Genomic DNA, 21,790 nt, shown 5'->3' with positions numbered 1-21,790 from the left:
TGCATTTACTAGGGTCAGTGGGCTTACATATGGAAAGAAGAGGTCTCTCAGCCCTGGCTTTTAAATATTTGCACTGTTGGTGTCCACCACCCCCAAAAGGATAACTTGCACAACAATAATTCAAGGTATTCACTGGGAAAAAACATACAAGGATTAAAAATGAGAATGACAATGTTTCTAATGGGTTCAAGCTTTTGTCATAACAATTTCTATTTTTACATTAGTTGATAAAACACTGGGACAGAGTGATCCAAACCAGGGATATCAGAAGGACATTTATAGTGAATTTATGTCTGAGCTGAAAGAAAGTGAAAGAAGGTAGGAAGGGTAGTTTAATGCCTTAAGTTTTAAGCTGTGCTTTTTCTCCAAACGCTTATTTGCCAAAAGAAAACAGATTCACTAAGTACAATCACAGCAATTGAGATGTGATTTCACAATGACACATGCTATCTATCAGGATTCGATGTAGTATATGCTAGTCTTTTATATTCCAGAAATGCAGAAGTTCAATAAAAGGCCAGGGATTAAGAGTGTTCAAGGAGGAAAAACACATTTTATCTTAGAATGGCTAAAATAAACAATATTACTTACCATTTGGCCAACTGCAACTCGCTCCAAAGCCTTTAAGAGTAAAGGAATTAAATTGCTGATATGTTTATTCTTTATCAGAACATTTTATAAACACATTGTGTAAAAGTCAGAGGAGATGACATTTTAAAAGATTAATGGTGTGACAGAACATGAGCTTGCACACTTTAATGTGTTAATACCTTTAGGGACTCATAATCAGGTCACTCCTGTTGTTTTGGTTTATTTATAGGAGAAGCAATGACAACTAACTGTATGGAAATAGATACATGCAAAATTTGTTTGTTTTTCTTAGTGTATTGTAAAAGAATTTCAGAGGATTACTTTCTGTGGAACTGCTAAAAAGAAATGCATTTTTCTTGAGTCTGTTCATACCAACATACAAATAATTCACTTTGTATATTCAGCTATTTTAAAGTAAATATTAATTCACTGTACAATATCTTTAAATACTTTTAGGCCCTGCTATTCAGTTAAGTTCTGAACTCCTATATGTAGAGAAAATGAAAACTTCAGAGAGACTGCCGTTTAAAATACTGTGAACTATCTTTCACTAGATTCTTCATATAAATTCTAATGCAGGTGTGAAAGTATTTGATTTTTATGATCCATAGTGACAAAGAATGACAAATAATTAAAAGCATGGAATACTTTTCCACACTTGAAAAGGTACTGTGTTTATAAAAAATTCAACCAAGAATTAAAGATCATAGTAGAAACCAGGACAAAAAATCAGTAAATTATCTGACACTACAACCTATTAGATGGTAAACAAAATTTGACTAACAATTTACAGGTCATTGCCACCTTTAGTCCCCAGACTCCACTACAGTAAATAAGTCTGTGTCTGAATCACCCACTTCTTCTAGCTTTAGAACTGATCTTGTATTTCAGACTGTTCTTCAACACAGTCCAAGTAGTTGCAGTTCCTCTGTTCATGGCTTTGGCTGACTCACAGGTCTAACTTTTGCTGTATAAGCTGTAACTTTCATACCAGCATATATCTGCTGCTGCTTAGAAAACGGATGTGGGTTCTAATATGTACTGCAGGGGTCTGAAACTGAAACTCTCATCCAGAACCTTTGGCCTTTGGCACTTTAACCAGTTTGAATGACATGTAATAATGAACATCAGCAATAATGATCACTGCACAGCAGACTCATTTTCTCCTAGCCAGCCACTACCCCTACGAAGATGGGTGCCTAGCTGCACTGCACTGTCTCCCTTGTACCTCTTAGAAGACAAGGAAAATCCTAGTGAAATCCTAATGAAAAATGCATAGAGAATTACAAATATAATAATAAGTATCTAGTGACACAGGAGAACTCTTTGCCTTTTGTGAATGTTTAAACAAAAAAGTTTTAAACTGCCAAATTTCTGTGATTTCTGTGAAATCTAAAATAGATATATATGTCACAATCGGTACTGTCTCTTGGGGGCCATTTTCTTACAAAATGTATCTTCCTACCATTGTTGAAAAACAGCCCAAACTTCTTTCCAAAATAAATGGAATGGGAAAGGAAATAGCTAATGTGTCAGCTGAGGAAGAACTGGTATTGTATGACACTGACAACAAAAAAGAGAAAATGCAAACCCCTTTTACAAAGTACTTTTCGTGATTAGTTTTACAGTAACATTTCTAAAATGAACAATTTTTTTTCTTGTACCTTGCCAAGAGTAACACATTTAAGCCTTATGAATACTAAACAACTGTCCTCCTATTCATTCTCCTGATAGCATATAACTATCATGTTAGTTTAAGTTTACATAACCTTATGCATTAGCCTAAATTGTCTTTATTCTACACTGCCCTCTGTAATGGAGGCACAGAGCTAGTAGCAGAGGCTAGCCAGGACCTGATGTGATTCATCTTGATACCAGAAATTAAAAATTAATAGCAGAAAGGAATAGTGGTCTTCTAACTGAAGCAGTGGTTGAAATGTTCAGTACTTATCTGTTTTTTCAAATTAGACAACAGTTTATCATACTGTCTTGACGAGGTTATGTCTTTAAAAGCACTTTGTCTCTTGGTGCAATATTAAAAAGATGTTTCCAGTCTCTTAAGCCACATGGTTTTTGGAATAGGCAGGTTTGTCCAGGTTTTATACAGTCAGAACATTCAATATTATGAATCATGAAGGTGTTGGGGGAGTTACTGATTGCAATCCTTCTACAATTACCTTGTTCCCCCTAAGTCCTTGGCCAGGAACCATTACCCAGAGGGGTTACCTTGTTTAGGTTTCAACAAAGGTTTGGCCCTTCTGCCCACTCTTAAAAAACATTTCTGTCAATACTCCTTTTTTTCATACCTTCAGCAAATATAAAATATATAAAGCTGGAAGGTCAATACTATTTTTTTTAGATCTAATTCATCATGCTTACAACATTAATGATGTTATTCTGTAGAGTCTTGGATTAAACTCATGGCTTTAGGATTAGAAGCCAAAAACAATGAATCCTGTAACATCTGGATAAAGTTCTCAGTAGGAAAAAGAAAAGAAGAGGAATCATACCAAGCATGCTGACATTCTAGCATTGCGACCACAGCACCAGCCTTTGTCCTTCAAGTACTGACACATGGGAAATCCCCACACTTCATTGGGGCATTCTGCAAAAGGGAAAAAAAAAACCAAAAGGCACAGCTTTCATGGGCTATTTTTCTCTTACAGAATACAAAGTGTTGAGCAAAATGAACAGTAGTTAATGGTAGCAGAAACACTTAACTGTTCTAGTACAGCACCAAAACCCAGGGTCATCCTACAGAAAACATATTTTCCCTTCACCAGATGCTTTTAGCTTGCTGAATTCCTGAAAGCGTCAGATTTTCAAAACCGATTTGCTTTTGCAAAAATCCACAAAAAAACCCAAACATTCCAGGGGACAAGTGAAGAGTTTGCAAATACTCATTGCACCCTATGCCATGCCATGAGTCACAAAATGTAACCTTGGCAGTCATCTAATGTAGCAGGACTTCAGTATCCCTCTCATTGGGTTCTTTTTCTATAATAAACATCTTTCACACAGAAACTTGTTTATTTCAGTACTTGTTTATTGCAGTTCTGAAGGCTCTTTCTGTTGTGAGGCAGACTGTTTGTTTTCCAGAAAAGAGCAGCTGCAAAGGCTCTTGCTGTTACATCAAAACACTGAGAGGCATTTGCATCACAGTCTGTGCTCACTGTATTTCAGTAACATTTATATTTTGAATAACAACACAATTCTTCATGTTTAACACTAATGCAAATGTGGAAAAACTAAAGTACAGGGATTACTTTATAGATGTTCAGAATACCCACTTTTAAATGTAGACAAAATCTACAATGTATTGAATTTTCATTAGCACATTTGTCAGCTGATTTTTTAGAATGCTAAATAAGAATTACAACTTTAAGAAAACCCACAACAAACCAACTAAAAAACCCAAATTGGCTGGGATCCTAGCTTTTTAGCACAGAAAGATGACCAGCGCATATTCGAAGATAAATCATATAACAGGGTTAAAAAGAGGACAGCAGAAATACGACTCTTCAAATTTACCACCAGTCTGAGAAATATGCGTGTAAGTAGAATTCATTTCACGAAAGTTAAGCAAACAAAAAGGGAAATAGGAGGCTATAAAGGATACGACCCTCCTCCCCACAGCAAAAGCCCTTTGTTTTCTAGTGGTAGTCCCCAGTCTTTCCTGAACTCTAGAGAGTGACAAGGTAATCTTCTGCAGGTAGCCTCATACTTTGCTCTCCTTTTTGCCCTGAGAAATACCAGAGGCTTTTAGGGGATGAATATTGGTTTGAGAACCATGATTTAAAAAGAGGATTTTAATTCTATTTTGTAAGTGCCTAATGACAAGCTATAGAATATTCATTAACTTCAAGTCTCATTACTGAGTACCTGGAATAAAACTGAGGATTTCTACTGCAGGGATTGTAAGAAGCACTTATCAAACATATATACATATATATTTTTTTTCGCAAAGACAACATTTACTGCCATGGCTCCAATTGTATGATTCACACTAATAAGTCTTTCTAATACATATATTAAAATATTTCAAAAACAATTTGCAAACTGAGTTAGAAAGATGAAATCATTATCTTTTCAAGTAAACCCTTTTAATTTACACCCTATCCTCTAGGCAAACTAATAATTCATGACAGTTGAAGTTTCTACCCACTGAGCTACAATCTCAGTATTACTGCACTGTACTCATGTATGACTGAAGAATTTATGATACCTTTGAAAAAGATAATCAGGCAAAGCACCATCTTCATTTAATTTACTGAAGCTGTAAAATAGGAGAAAAAGAGAGGGAAACTAATGCTCTAACTTGGAAATTTTTCTGTATATCTAAAATTGGCCACATATACACAGTACTGCCTTGAGTTCCATTCAGCTTTCCACATCTAGGCCACTCTTAAGCACACCGCTGATTAAAAAAAAAATAACCAAAACACCTGTAGGATGAATATATTGCTATAAAATTATAAAGTTTATCAGCTACATTTTAAAACCCAGGAAATTCTTTTAATGCCTGCAACTATTTTTAGATATAATTAATATTATATAGCTAGCTAATTACCAGATTGTGCATCTATCTGATAAGACAGCAGCTGTTCCAATCTGCATAAATCTCCCAAAACATTCAAGCAACATTTTAAGTATGGGTATTCTATGGAAGATTTCACAGCAAACAGCTCAAGCTCAGCTGGAGCTCAAACATTCAACAATGCATGGAGCAACCACATTATAATTCAATACAGAGTAACCAATCAGACAGAATTCATTCAATTAAAAGTTTAGAAATTGAGGAATCTAGGTAATCATTTGATGAACTGAACTGAAGCTATGCTGGGGTATAATCCTAGAACCTACTAGTTAAATAGCTATAACTTTCCCTCTAAACTAACCTCTTTAAAAAGACTAAATCTCACATTTAGTAAAATGAATTGTTGCAAGTATTACAGAATCACAGAATGGTTGAGATTGGAAGGGACCACCGGAGGTCATGTACTCCAACCTCCCTGGTCAAGCGGGGTCACCTACAGCACGTTACTCAGGATCGTGTCCAGACGGCTCTTGAATATCTCTAGGGAAGAAAACTGACTTCACAATCTCTCTAGGCAACCTATTCCAATGCTCAGTCAAGACCAATGTGCTTGGGCCAGGGCAGGTCACCTTCACAGACACCTGAATCTCTTGCGCCCCTTCTTCAGAAATAGGTCTCAGTGGCAGGAGTAAAATTTGCAACACTACCCACTCAGGCAGATTATATGATACAGAATTGCCACCAGAGCTAAGAAAAATATTTTTTTATCTTCAAAAAAGGAAAAAAAAATCCTTTTTTTTGAGCAAAGGTTTTCATTAAAAAACATCACCAGGTTTCAGTATAACAAAACAGTGTATTTTCTATTTTTTATATTACAACAAAATAAACAATTGCAGAAAAAAAAAAAATATGTTCTAGAACAAAATCTATAAACCAAACTATAATTTCACAGTAAGTCACTTACAGAGGAAGAGAACATAGAAAATATGTTAAAGCAGTATCATGAACAACACGCAAACTTGTATCCTAGTTCAGCTTTGTGGAACAGGCTGGTTCTTTGAAAACCTACACAGATAAAACACTGATTAAGGTAGCTTGAAGATACTTCGCTGTTATTGCTCACTGTCCCCATAAATTGGAGACATCTGGCAGAAGTCAGAAACCATTCTCATAAAAATCACCCAATTACACACAGCAGGATAAACAAGTGTCTATAACACCAAAATATATAATGCTGAATAAAACAGAAAAGAACAATTCCAGTCATTAACCAAGGAAAAAAAATCCTATTATTACCCTCTGACTGAGCTTACTAACATTCACAGTTTCATGGAAAAGTTGTTTAAATTATTTAAACAAACTAATCCTGTCCTTACCATTCTTTTTTTAATAGTAAAGAACATTTTTCTGGTACACATAACATCTCCTCTCCTAGAAAGGGATTTTAACAGAATTTTGTCAAAATTGTCACCAACTTTTTCCAGTACCATTTTTTTTAATCTGTTTTGAAAAACAAAGGAACTTTATGGATCTTAAAACATAGGTGGGAAAATCCTTTAAATATTCACATTAAGCAATCCTTCAATGGATTTACTTATTCTTCCTGTGATCACACAGAAGCCTCACAACTAACCCTTCAGCAGCTAATTCCTCACACTCCTTTATACCATATACTGTATGGAGAAGCTGTCTTTGGTTTATTACATACTTGAAATCCTGTGGAGGAGATTAACATTTTGGGAAACAAGTGCAAATACATCCAGATGCCAGCCACAACAGAAAAATATTCATAGATTTTTTCCCCCGGTGCTGTCCAGCAAAGAGGAATACAAAACCTCAGGTCTATATTTGTAAAACATTTTAAATTTAAATAAAGGCAAAGTCTCAAACTTCATCCTCAACTGAACAAGACAAAAATTTCTATAAGGTATGTCAGATTACCTTCCCACTTCTGGGAACCAAATACTACTACTGCTTTCCAATATTTTGTTAGAAGGAAGTCTTATTTCTTAACTTGGTGCTGGAAGTCTTATGTTATTTCCTGTTCTCTAATTATTTGGAACTCATTATAAGACCATCAGTAAATTTCTCTTAAGTTTTGCAGAGGAACTGAACTTCCATTTTGTGCAATTTTTATAATATTGCAATACTAGTGGCATGTGCTATCTGGAGCACCTGTACTATTTTGAACTTTGTAAAGGATATCCTTTCTTTCTATTCAACTTCAAAATGCAAAAAGAAAAAAAAAAGGCAATACATATGGACATCTCATACACTGAAAACATTATACTGACTAGTAACAAAAGTATAAATCACAATAAGTATATATTTATAATGAGTTTAACTACAACTTCAGTTATTTAATTCTGTCTAAAAGCAGAGAAAAGCTTTAGGTGATCCTTATAGTTGTTACCATCCTATTCACCGATCCAGTAAGACTCCTACTGGCTCAGCATTGTTTCAAACACATTTTTTAAAAGAGTTGTTTAACTAACAAAACCATTTGTGTACCTAGGACACTGTTTTCCCAAACTACAGAACAGTGAATGTTTTCTATGTGTTTCATTTTTTGGTAGTTACAGGAAAAATATCTGGCAGTAGAAATCAGATGATTTTACTAGCTAATCCTTCTGTATATGCACAGAGGTTTCCAAGGAATTTCAAGAAAACAGGACAAGCGCCTCCACTATCTTTAATATTTGGCCTTCCATAGTTCATCTCTAAGCAAGAAACTACAACTTCTAGTGTGTTAATATTTAAAATTTATTTTGCACAGCTTTATAGCACTATATAGTTTCTATGAAATATCAGGACCAAAACACTTCATTGTTACAAGGGAAATAAGCTTAACTAGGATACCATGTGGTCTTTCAGTTTCTTTTTTACCTTTCTTTGCTAACATTTCATAAAAATGTATTTTCATTTATACTTCTCATCTTTTTCTTGCAATTCCCAACTATTCTGAACTGCAGTTCCTAATATAACAACTAAACTACTGTGTTTTCTGCTTCATCTTCTAAAAGAGATATTTTTATTGAGATAATGTATTGAACACTATTTTTTAAACAGAAACAATCCCAATTTTGTCACAAAACACTGCCTATCCCAATGGTTAATGGACAATTTATTAAAAAAAACCCAACAAACCATAAAATCACTCTTTGCGGTATGGTATGTGGTATGGATTATAATGTCTGTTTGGAATTTTTTTATCTTCTCTTTAAAAACAGAGTAATACAAATAAGTTATGAAAATGGCAAAGTAGTATAAAGTAGAGGATTCTGATTTTCTTGAAATGCACTTTATCTTTCTAAGATTTTTAAGATTTTTCTAGAATATTCACAATGAGAACAGAAAATATTTATTTTCTACTAATGAAGTTCATTAGACTGTAAACAGAATGTGGCAAAGAGAAGGCAGGAATATGCTTTTAGTGCACAGGCTGAAGTTCCCATTCACTGTATTTTATTTAAGAAATCATATTCTCCTTAGAAAAAAAACAATTGCTCACTTCAGTCCTAAATTTTATCTTTACTTGTGCAGTTATTATTCAAATGTTGTGAAACACCAGTCTCTTGATTTTTTATCAGCATGAGAACATAACTTCAAGAGAAAGAGAGTTTATTCTAATTTAGTACAGTTATGCTGATAGTACACCCACAGCTAGTGCTGTATGAAACCACTGTAATGGCAGTTTTTAGTGACAGAATCTTAAATTTCCTTTAAAAATTACCATGAAGACTGAAATCAGTTTCCGTATCAAAATTTATCTATCAGTTTCTGTCATTTATTTTAATACAGAAATGTATTAATGATTTGAAATGATATTATTAAAATGTTAATATTAAGAATTTGAAATATATTTCAAAACGGTGTATTATGAGTAGTTCTTAATAATACCATCCACTGAGTTACTGAGGTATAATCTTGTCAGTTCTAAATGCTTAAATATGTCATTGTCTTTTACCACTTAAAAGCTGCATTGGATAAAAACACCCTACATCTACATTTCTTTGTGAAGTGTGATCAGTATCAGCCAATGTAAAATATTGCATGTAGCAATCTAATCGGTTAATGTAGAAGTACTCCTTAGAGAACTTCAAATTCCTAATTTTTTAAAAAATCACATTAAGTCACATCTTCTATCCATTTTCTAGTAATTCGATATTGCCATCTATTTCAGCTGATTCGTTCTGTACCTCCACTTTCCAGATTCCATTACAGTTATGAATTATAATTCCCCAACTTGCCTCTCTACTTCAGTGCATGATTTAGGTATTTATGATGGCAATTCCCACTGATTGATGAAGCTGCTTTTCAAAGGTTTTATTGGCTTTTTTATTTTTATTTTTTCAGTATCAAAGCATGAGAAACCTGGGGTTCAGACACTTATTAGTTAAATTCAGTCACATATTTGTACTTCACATCTAGTGTACTTGAGTATCTATGACTTCTTTCGGTGATCATGAATGAAAATTGAAAAATAAAGATGAAAATAAATGTAGGACTATGTGAAGGCTCCATTTTGACCTACTAGTGGGAAGCTAGAGAATACTCAAGCCAAAAATAAAATGAGTGCCAACTGGACAGAAAAAGCACAACTGACTGGAGATCAGGCACAGCTGTCACTGTGAGGTAATTGTGCAAAGACTGCCAAGCACATTGAAAAGTGTCTGTATTAATCACACACTTCTTGGCCCATAATGCTTTGGGATTCTCATCAAAGACAAGCAGATAAAGGTAACATGACATGGCACCTAAAACATGTATGGCTGAATCCTCAAGGCTGGCACTAAGATCTTCTCTTCAGCTATTTAATTCAAAGAGCAATACCTAAGAGATAACAACCACAGGAATCATATCCTTGCTTGGGTAGTTCCTGACATGTTGATGGTCAGGTAAAAGAAAAAGCTGTAATAGACAGGACTAAATTATTGCCTTTCCTCTTGTTCCTTATTATTCTCTGTCCCACCATTCCTATTTCTGCATTTGAAGTTGTTAGACAAAATATCTTAAAGAGAAATGCCCAAACTGCATCTTAAACTCATATAAAAAGCTGTGATCTAAAAATCCTTGGGAGGATCTCCTGTCTAATTACTGTATTCCTTCTTCCAAGGAAGATAGTAAACATTCCTAGAAGTGTAAAACTAATTTTTTTTTTTTTTTAAGTGTGGGGGGGAAGCAGGAGGGCACATTTGAGAATGTAAATGGCAACGTAAATTAATTTCCCTTCTTCTGTTCAATTTTTTGATCCCAGTTTCATCATAGAATCATTTAGGTGGAAAAGACCTTTACAACCAAGATGAGCCATTAGCACTGCCAAGTCTGCCATTAAACCATGGCTCTAAGCACCACACCTATGCATCTTTCAAATGCTTCCAGGGATGGTGATTCTACCACTTCCCTGGGAAGCCTGTTCCAATGCTTGTCAACCCTTTCGGTGAATACTGTTTTCCTAATATCCAATCTAAGCCTCCCCTGGCACAGACTGAGGCAATTTCCTCTTGTCCTATCACCTGTTACCTAGGAGAAGAGACTGACCCCCAGTTCACTACATCCTCCTTTCAGGTAGTTGTGGAGAGTGATAAGGTCGCTCCTGAGCCTTCTCTTCTCCAGACTAAACAATCCAGTTCCTTCAGCCCCTATTCATAAGACTAAGGAAAAGGATTTTGTATCTGTTACTTTGAGCACAAGAATATATGATTAATAATAGAAAAATGACTGAAAGCTAAAAGAAAACTTTGAAGGGAAACAGCAAGTGAAAGATGAAGAAATGGCTTCTGACGGTTTTATGTCAATACTGGCATTTCAATAGAGTCACAGTAAGAAAGGCTGGGACCCCCATTCTTCCAGACTGATTACCACTTTGAAGGCCTAGAAGGACTTACAACAACCTAGACAAATCAGAGAAGCAGAGTGAAGACAGAAGTGAAGACAGAGACAAGAAGCTCAGGCTCAGAAATAGCTCAGTGAAGAAGAAGCCTGATCTCCCAGAAGAAAATAAGAGTTCCTTCTAGTTCTACTGAAAAACCCAGCAACTGGCATAAAAGTTGAGGTAAGTAGCTGTGAAAGGAAATGAAATAAATTCTTTGCTAAAATTGTATTAAAATATTGCTTTCCAGGCCAGTTACTTAATTCTAGGAACTTAGCACTAGTCATATTAAAAATCAACAACAGAAACATGACACTCCAACACGAACACCCAGTGAATAAGAAATAAACACGGCCCTTGATTTGGACATATATATATATATATATATATATATATATCAAATGCTACGCCATTTCCACTTATATGATGATTCAAGAGACAATAGTAATTTTCCATATGTACAAACCAAAATATTTACTAGTAAAAAGCATATTATATTCTGGTACTCAAAACTGTAACTATAATTTTAAAAATGTTACTTTTTTTTTAATAAATATAACTGTATTAATTGGAAAGGAAAATGACTCCTAATTATTAAGTTAAATTATCTGGAAAAAATCTAGTTTTTATCAGTAAACACGGCAAATGTATAAACTCTCTTTAGTGTAAAAATAAAATGGAATCATGGGATACAAAAATCCATAAACTGCCCTATAAATGTGTAAGCTAAAGGAAGAGTATTTTTATATAAACTCTTTCTATTGTGTTCCAACAATTTTCTCAATTTTCTTATGTATAAAAATTTATTTTCTTAGACTGGACAATGAAATTTTCTGCAGTTGCTTTTAATAAACTCCAAACAAAAAGAAGATGAATCGCAACACTGACTAAGGCTGGTTTATACACCAGACTTGTCTACCTCTTTCACTTGGAGGAAACTCCCATTGAAGCCAAATACCACCTTCTCATACTACCGAACACCTCTCAACACTCAGCAAGGCGTGACGCAAATTTAAAAAAGTAAAAGAATTTGTATGCTACATCAGAAAAATCCTCTTTGTGAAGTAGGAGAAAGAAGTATAATATATGCACAGGCACAATATGAAGTTATCCTTATATATCTTTTAATATAACCAGTAACACTAACAGAACTGTATTTTATACCTCCTACTTCTCATTCTCCTCATCTCAGTTGTCATTAGTGGCAAATTTATGTATTATCTTAGTGGAAATAGGTCTTCTGTAACAAACATGATATAGGCCTATGCGAGAACTGTAGGAGTGCTTATACTGTTGTTGTTATAATACAACAGAAGTCTTCTGCATGACAAACCCTGTAACATCCACATTGTATTAACACTCAAAGGTCACACTGTACATTAGATTTTTCTCACAAAGGCCTTGAAATTGCAATAGTCTGTGTAGAATATTATGTTTAAAAGGAACCCTGCTGAAGTCATTCAAATACCACAAATTATGTAGCCTACTTATATGCTGTAGACTGAAGGATTAGAACATGCACAATTTATATTTACATTGACATTATGCTACAAAGATGTATAAAAGGGAAATATCCTGATATGTATAAAAAAAAATCATTGTCACTAAAATTGTGGAAGATACCTTAAATGACTTCAGAGAAACTATATTTCAAGATGGAAGAAAGTTTTCTGAAGTTCTGTATTTGAAAATGGCCTTTGCTTTCAAAAGAATGCTTTTCCTGTCTTATTTCAGTTTGAAAGATCTTTTCTGCTTCTCTCCCTTCTCAAATAGACAATGCATTTATTTGCCAAGTTTGGTATAAAATGCAAAACATAAAAGATTTTAATGTTGATTTTTTTTTCTTTTTGAAAACATAAATAGACAATTATTTGGTATGTAATTTTTTCAGAAGAGTATTTTTACATTCCTGCAGATGTTACTGAAATAAATGGTATATTGAACATGTGTAGTTCGTCACTTTCATATTATGTTCACAGAGAATTCTTGTCAGAGTTCTTAATAAGTGCTGGACAAAAAGGCATTAGTTAACATACCATAAGGTCTTTGCTCTTGACATACGAAGACTGTCACTATGCACAGATTATTCTTACAGAAGGTAGGAAAGGAATTACCCTATTCAGACCAGCAGAAAATACACAGCGACACTGTGCCTCAACAGTTTTATAAATACTACCATCCCAACAGGAGATTAATCTTGCTTACCAAGGATTTACAGCTTTAGTAGTTCTTATCTTCTCAGTAAAATTAGTCTTTTTGCACTTGATCTCAATAACAGTCATTATAAAAAAAGTGAAGTATTTTCCCTTCTCAGCTATGTAATTTTTATTATGTTGTAAATATTCTGACTCCATTTCAGAGTATGAAATTGTTAGAGTATTATTCTGGATCTCCTTGAGAGAGCACAAGCTATTTAACTGTATTTTGCACAGTGACAGAAGAAAAAAGGTTATTAACAAATAACTGTCTTATGTCAGTCGTGTAATTGGCACAAAGAAGCAAACACATTTTTCTTTCAATGGTTATAAAAGTAAAACATAATTCTGTATGTCTTTGATAAGTTGTATGGATTTCAATATATCTTTAATCTTAAAACTCTTCAACCTTTTGTAGGTCTCTGTCTACATAATTTCTTATAAATAGAAAATGATAGTAGTTATAGGACTACAATTTTGATAAAACTATAAAGAAGCCACAGTTCTGCTTCAGAGAAGGGACTCATCAGATGAAATATCTAAAAGGATAATATCTAAAAGGATGCCTAGAAGTTATAGAAAAACATTAAGTTGTAAATGCAAAAAATTGCCAAGACCATAAAGCATTAACACAAAACTGAAAACCAAGTTGAAATTGTCAATTTGCAGTATGAAACTTCTTGATTAAAACTCTGATTCTAGAGATCTGAAAACAGGTAATGTAATTTTAACTCTAATGAAGAGCTTAAGGGAAGATCCAGGGAGCTTCCAAACAGGAAACTTCACATTTTTATAGAGAGCAAGTATTTTAAAGAATAGAGTCATTGGGTATTTGAGGAACTATAATATATTTGGAAAGAGTCAATGTGATTTTCTTAAAAAGTCGTATCTCATAAACATATTGCAATTTTTTCTTTTAAGGCTTCAAGTAACACTTAGACAAGAAAGACAGAGTAGGCTTCCAAATGGCATTCAACAAGACCATTAGAGAAACTTTCAAAACACAGAACAAGATAAAGTATTCCTATGGGTAAGTAATTGACAGAAACAATGGATGGGAAAGTATCAGTATCATTTTTTTCACTGAGGACAGAGATCACCAGAAGAGGCCTAAGGAGACTTCTGCTGGAACGGGTTCTTGATCAAATTCACAAATAATCTGAGACAGTTAATGAAGAGTACGACAAAGTTTTATGATGATCCTAAGGGTAATAAAAAAATAGAGCAATTTCTAGTAAAAATTAGACATGAAATGGCATATAAAATTCAATGTAGCTGAAAGTTATTCAAATTGGGAAAAATACTAACTTTAAATATACGATGAATGGCTTTGAACTGAGACCTGATAGTTCAATAAAGAGATCAACCTGGTACTAAGAAAAGGAAAAAACCCCAACCATTTAGAATTAAGTAAAAAAACCCAAACAAACAAAATACAGAAAACACCAGCACCTAAAGGGGGACTACAAGAAAGCTGGAGAGTGACTTTTTTACAAAGGCATATAGGTACAGGTCAAGGGGAAATGGCCTTAAACTCACAGAGAGTAGATTTAGACTAGATATTATGAAAAAATATCTTCACTATGAGGATGGTGAGACACTGGCACAGGTTGCCCAGAGAAGTTTTGGCTGCCCCATCCCTGGAAGTGTTCAAGACTATCAAATTGGATGGGCCTTTGAGCAACCTGGTCTAGTAGAAGGTGTCCCTGCCCATTGCAGGTGAGGGTTTGAACTAGATCTTTAAGGTTCCTTCTAATCCAAACCATTCTATGATTCTACAAACCTTGGCTTTCTCAATTATAATGTCTTACTGTGTATACCCATGCAAAATTATAAATGGAAGATAGTTTCCAGTTTTGATATATTTGTTCTACATTTATTAACAAAAAAAACTTTAAAAACATAAATAAGTAATGCTGCTATTTAACATCTGTAAAACTTACCTAGTTAATATTTTAATATTTTTTTCAGGATAAATTTTGATAGAGACCATCTGGGTTTTAGTGACTTGTTAGCTCTGTCACAAATTCACGAAACGTGCCCTGCGAGGAAATATCTACAGATGCCTTGGAAAGGAAATCAAGCATTTTGATCTTCTGTTTCTAAGTGTTTTCCTGTGTTGCCATGGCATCAATGATAGCTATTCTAAGACATTGGCTGTGGAATATCTTTTAAAATATACCTAGGCAACACATAAATCATCTGTCCTCTAATGTTTCTAAAACAGTGACAAATCTTTCCATATTTCAGTGGAACGGAGTGATATGCAGCCATTACGTTTGTGTAAGGAATCCTTTAGGAAATTTAGTTTTGAAGTTTTTGTCTTCTGAATGCAACTTATTCAAGGCCTTTTCAGTTTCCACAAATCTGCTAAAATTCTATATGTGAATTTTGACAACCCCGTGCATCCTTTCTGGTTCTCCTAATTATGTTCACTAGCTTTTAAAAGTTAGAGCTTAATAAATGTAGTAAAACTTTATATTTATGTAACTTGAGAGACCAAGGCTCTTATTCTTCTGTGAAAGGTTTGCTGACTTGTTGCAGAGTGCCTTATTGAGAAGGTATTCTCCACAGCTTCCAGGACAGCTCTAGACCTTTGTTGCCCAGCATGTATCGTCTTCTTCCTAGGACAGTGACCTGATCCTGGAAATCCTTACAAAAGCTGGAGTTTGGGATTTGCAGTACTCATGCTAATCTCAAAAACAGGTTTCTACCACATAGCTATCAATGAAGGTACCTATACAACTACACTGATGTCTTATTTCAAATTATGAAATACTTATATAAGTAGCTCCTTAGCAATGGTAATGCTCATGTGTTTTTTCCTCAAAACAGAGGATACAATATTGAAAAATTTCATTGGTTTCTATACTGGTACTGATGTGTTTAGTGGTTTGGAGGATAGAAGAAAGAGAATTAGAATACTGAAACAAATCAATTCCTTTCTAAGGAAAGTCTTCTTAAAAATATCTTAAATCTGCAGTTACTGTCTTTTAAGGGATAATTATAGTCCAGCTGGTACACTGCCTCAGAAATGTATTACCTAACTGTACGATAAAACAGCTCTCAAAAATCCTAACAATAGCTCCTGAACAGAGGCATGGAGTTTGTTTTAACTTAAAATTCACTAGCAAATAGATTGTTTCCAGAAAAATTGGCATAATGGTTCACTATGTAAATAGGTTTACGTAAAAAGTCTCATATAGTAAAATCATTACTATGCTGATGTAACTGACTATCCGATGCAGTTACAGTGAAGAAAAACCCCAAAGGAATCAATTATATTAATGGCCAAGTGCATTTTATCCATAGAAGAATCTCTGTATAAACAGCCAATTCTCCTTAGAGAAAGGCAAAGAAAAACTACTTAGAATTTTCCAAGAGCTGTCATAATAGTCCTTATTAACTGAAATTTAGTATTTGACAATGCTTATAACAGCAGTGAAATTTAAAGATAGGTGTTAGAAGTCACTGCCTTCAGCTTTTTAATATTGAATTGGAATTTGACATTATACAGCACCTCTTAGTTGTTGTAGTTACAAATAAATCAAAACAAAGTCTTTCATGATCTTAAGAGTTTAAAATTATTCCCAGCATAATTTGAAATGCAGTCTCACTACAAAAATTTCTTGATGAATTTAGCTTATTTAGAGACACATAGATGGACACTGTATAATGACTGCAATATTCCAGACTTTGACTACTGGGAACTACTTTCATCGGAAATGCTCCCAGAGTATTCACAGTGGGTCCAATGGTAAACTGAATCAGGCAGTCTTGCAATATCCTTAGTATTTTCAGAATATATAAGTAAGGTAAGGCATTATTCCCTGTAGTCAACTCCTTCAAAACAAGAAACCCCAACCTTGTGATAACCAAGGTGATTGAATAGCCTGCCAAAAATAGCATAATAATATTTTGTTGATATTTTGTCAACTCACCACCTCAAACTTATAAAGATTATGTTAGGCATCAAAACAGGTAAAATTTATTCCCATGAATATCAGTTAATTCCAGTTAATATGAAGTGAAAAAACAATTTTTCACTGGCCTCAAACAAGACTGATCTTAGTACTATATAAAACTTAACTGCCAAACAACATACAGCCCAGCCATCTCAAGTTATGGCAGCCATCAGTCCACAGCAGCTTGTGAGCTGGCACATCTGCTTCAACTAGACTTATGAGAACAACCAGCTACTTTTACATTAAAGAAGCAGCAAAGATGGAAAATGTGCTACTCTGGGGGAGTTTTGAGGTGGACTTGCTTCCACCTTGTTCTTATGGGAGCAAACCTCGAGAAAATAAGAAAGCTTTTAAACAGGGCAAAAAAAACCCCAGAATAAAATAAAATAAAATAGAGCAATGACATTAAAAAAAAAAAAAAATTAAAAAAAACTTCAAAGTCTCAAAGCTGCAAAGTCAAGATAAAATAAGTATAAAATGCTTTATAAGAGAACTTCCCACTGTGTCCTTGCAGGCAAGCCCTTGCTTGCCTTGCTTGGACTGATTTCAAACAAATAAGTGATTTCCTGTGATGCAGCAAATTCTCCCCAGTTCTCTCAGCTTCTTAGGAAGAACTTTTATCTATTGCCACAGAGATCTAGCTCTAAGTCTGCTTCCTAATACTGAAACTACTCTCTCCATGTAGGTCTTCTACATATCTCTTCAATCTCTGTTTTTTGTCTAGATTAGCCAGTAGCTTGCCTGAGGTTAGTGTCAGAGCCTAGACAAGTGAAGGACTACCTACAGTAGAGATTATATTGTCTCAGGGACAACAAAAGGAAAGTAGAAATAAAAGTGCATATGACCAGATGGGATGCACTTCAGAAAGTTGAGCCAACTGGCTGGTGTCACACAAAGGCCACGCTCTATCATCTTTGAAAAGTCACATCCATTGGGGGCAGTTCCTGGTGACAGGAAAAAGGCAAACTTCACACTCATTTGGAAGCAGTACCAAAATCCCCTTGCCTCAGACAGCTAGAAGATGAATTAGTTTACTTCTTTTACAAGTGAGTTGTTGGATCTATAACATCTGACTAGTTACAGAGTCCTCTAGCATCCTCTACAACGCTTTGTCAATTTGAAATCCATGCATAGTAAGCGTAGATACAAGCTCTAGTCTTAATTCTTTCCCATTTTCTCTTTCAAGAAGTATTGGCTTTTAATATACGGTCGGTCCTTGTGCTCTTACCCCTCCACCATACATTTATGAAAAAAACCTATATAGTAGATGACTCTTCAGTAGAATACAACAGCATAATAGACTTTAGAATATGTACCTTCATAGTAATAGTAAAAAAAATCAACCAATTTTTTTAGTATCACTGGAACTACTTATGTACTCTCCCCCTAAAAAAAAGAAAACATTTTCTTTTTTTTTCTGTCTAAAAGTTCTTCATAGAGAATGATTTTATCATTCAAGCTGAGAAAAATCAAATAGCTAGAAATTCGAACATGCAATTTGTCTTCATTTCCATGCCACTATGAAACTGCAGTAGCTCTTACCACCATGCATGTACATCTGTTTGTTTGAACTTAGAATAGGTTATCACACTTGATCCTTTGGTAGTGTCTGAGTAACAAGAGTTTAGTAAAGCCTTATGCACTTATCTGGAAAAAGTAATCCTACAGCTACAAACAGAAAATTGTGTCCTCTTTGCAATAATAAGAAACAGTCAAATGTTTCAGACACATATACTTAATGACAAGTACCTGAAAAGTTAGTAATTTTTAAAAGCTCTTATCTAAAAGGAATTGTAAATTTTTTACTAATTACATTCCTGTAACTTAGAAATTTCAATTGGTTTTCTTTTCTTTGTTTTTGGGATGAGAAGCACTGTGAAGTAACTGAAGCTAATACACTGCAAAAACTCTTATTGTTGTGAAGCCAGATAGAAACATGAAAAACTCATTAAAGCAAGCAAAATCTAGCATGTCTTGTGATCAGACTAGAGCTGTGCCTTAGCTGCCTGAGCAGCTAACTGCTAAAGAGCAGCATTAATTCTGCTCACAGTTGTATATGTACAACTCAACATAAATGGATGTTGCATGCAGACAGCCAACGGCAAAATCTGGTACAAAATATTTCAAATGGATGAAAACATATTGGACTAAAAAAAGCCTCCACATTTTACAAGTTAAGTAATAGACTAAAACCAGCTGTATTCAAAACCACATAAAAAACATTCTACATTAATGTCCCTAATTTCAGTAAAACTATTAGGAATATTGGCATAACAGAAAAGCTACAGAGCATCCGGGAGTGAATGACCCACATAATGTAATTAAAACCAGTACTAAATAAGCCACTGGAAAGGAACAAACACCAGGAGGTTATTAATTAGAAGTTATAATACTCTCAACACACAAACTGGCAGCCACAAGTTAAGCTCAAGAATTACCTTTATGGTTTTCAAATTGTTCTGACAACAGATGGTAGCAGCAACCTACACTGCAAACTGCTTTGATTTCAGGCTTGGCAGTGAAAATTCGTAGCGTATTTGCAGCAAGATCACCACATGTATGTAGACCCACCATCATACAGTCCTAAGAAGAAAAACAAAAAAAACCCACAAAGCAACAATAAGGCATCTCCCTCTTCAACTGAAAGAGCACAAATAACAATAAATTTCAAAACCCAATTATATTGCAAATGGTTATTGAGCTGTAAGGTTTAAATACGCAACTCCACGGGGACTCCTGCTGTTCTGTTCTAGAATTTTTCAATGCATAATAAAAGCTCTTCAGTGCTAAGAAAACATGGTGCATTGCCTCTGTGGATAGAAAGACTGCTCAATTCTTTGTTCAGGTAAGGAACTACCCATCTACAGACTCTACCTTCACCAGTCATGAGGAAGCAGAAGTTCAAGACAATACATAGTAGGTGGTTTACTTGCATGGAAGGGAACATCTATGAGTTGACTGGACACAGGCCATTTCTCTTGTCCTTCCTAGCTTTTCTGTCATTGTTTCTAATACTACTGCTATTTCCTTTTCTTACTTGGGATTTACTGCTATAAATCTGGCTGGACCTATCTATGGCATTTCTACTACTTTAAGCTGCTGAAATAAAAACCACTTCCTAAATATAGACATACTGTGAAAAGCAGGCTTTGTTTATTTCCAAAACTGTAGTTTTGTCTCAGTTTTGCAATATGCCTACTACTATTCAACAACAAATGAGCAATTTCTTTTATAACACAGAGAACTTAAGCTTCAGATGCTCTGTATTCTATTGCCTGCTTTCCTTTTTTTCTCAATTTCCCTTTTCCCTCTCTTTCTCCATCCAAATTATCCCTCTTCTTGCCCTTCTTATACTTCAAGGTATTTCCCTTTTGGCATTGTTAGTTGGAATCTATTGGAATCTAATCAAAACAACACGGCATTGCTTTGAGTTTCAGCCTTATTTATTAACAAGGTTATCAACAAGAAGTTAGCCCAGAGAAACTCAACTGGGATACCTGTCTATAATAATTCTGAATTTATATGCACATTGATTTTTGCTGCTCTGTGTCTGATTTATTCACCCATCTGTACTATACAGAAGGTGCATGTGTGAAACAGTAAAACCTCCCTTTTCCTTTGTGTTTTCAATTCTTCTTGTCCCCATTCACACCTTTTGTTCTGCTTCTCTGTGCTTGTCCTCACTCTGTACAACATTTTTAGGCAGCAAAAGTTCCGTTTCAGTCCATTTTAGTTTTTAAAGATTTTTTTCTCTATCAGTCAGCATCAGCTCACCACTCCACAAATCTTTTTTCAACACTAAAATTTGGAAGCTAAGGGAAGATGTGCACTTGCAAGGGCAGCATTTAAATCCCAGGCCAGGAAAACTTAAGAGAGATTCTTTCAGGAGAAAGCTAGTGGAAGATGGCTACTGCATACAAGACGGAGGAAGCACTACAGTGCTCAAAACTTCCGAACAATCAGAGGTCAGCCTGACTGTGTCAGGTACACTTTAAGACCATTACTGACTTCAGTGAGGTTGCCTGGGTATAACTGCAAGTACTTTCTGGATAATTGGCTTATATGTAGCAAAATTTGATATCTTAATATTAGTCCTGGGCTATATACAAACATCCATTCACCTGCAGATTTATTTCAGAACTTACGGCATAAATCAGTAATTACTAATTTTATTCCTCATTTGTCCTTATCTTACAAAAACTTGAGAAAAAAACCCATCAACTTAAGGTTCTAATAAAAAATTGAAAATATTTGTAAAACTATTTCTAAAAAAATTTCATTTCTAATAATTCTGAAAATACTTTAAAACATGAAAATCACTGCACATTATAAAGGGTTTTAACTACACACCTTTGTCACACATAATGTGGCATGGTATTATTATTTTTTAACACAATGAAGCTTTTGGTTTTTCTGACAGTACTGTTTTTTTTTAATAAAGGCAGTGATATCTTCTACATTAGACAAATTACATACTAAGAGTATACGAAATGCAACCGTGCAAGTGTAAATGCGTATGTTTCACCCACAAACCCTGCTGCTCAGGGTGGCTTTTGCAGACAGACAAGAACTTGCTCGGCATGTTCTCAGATAATCAATAGGACTTCTCATCAGCTCCAGTTATAGGGCC

General features: G+C 34.6%; 1 protein-coding gene across 3 annotated transcripts in view; it reads right to left on the bottom strand.

The window, feature by feature from the left end:
- The window catches only part of METTL25 (methyltransferase like 25), a 59,703-nt gene that overhangs the window by 18,904 nt on the left and 19,009 nt on the right, over positions 1–21,790 (bottom strand). For all 3 annotated transcript variants that reach the window (XR_010610609.1, XM_065669638.1, XM_065669646.1), the window contains exons 5-7: positions 19,599–19,743; positions 3,102–3,196; positions 592–621 (exon numbers count right to left, since the gene is read on the bottom strand). Coding sequence is in view for 2 of the 3 variants with exons in the window: in XM_065669638.1 (XP_065525710.1) it covers positions 592–621; positions 3,102–3,196; positions 19,599–19,743 (270 nt within the window). In the remaining variant the exon portion in view is untranslated. The remainder of the gene's footprint in view (positions 1–591; positions 622–3,101; positions 3,197–19,598; positions 19,744–21,790) is intronic.

This window comes from Lathamus discolor, chromosome 1 (genome assembly GCF_037157495.1).
Source record: "Lathamus discolor isolate bLatDis1 chromosome 1, bLatDis1.hap1, whole genome shotgun sequence".
NCBI classification, from domain to species: domain Eukaryota; kingdom Metazoa; phylum Chordata; class Aves; order Psittaciformes; family Psittacidae; genus Lathamus; species Lathamus discolor.
This window is presented reverse-complemented; position numbering and strand designations above follow the sequence as displayed.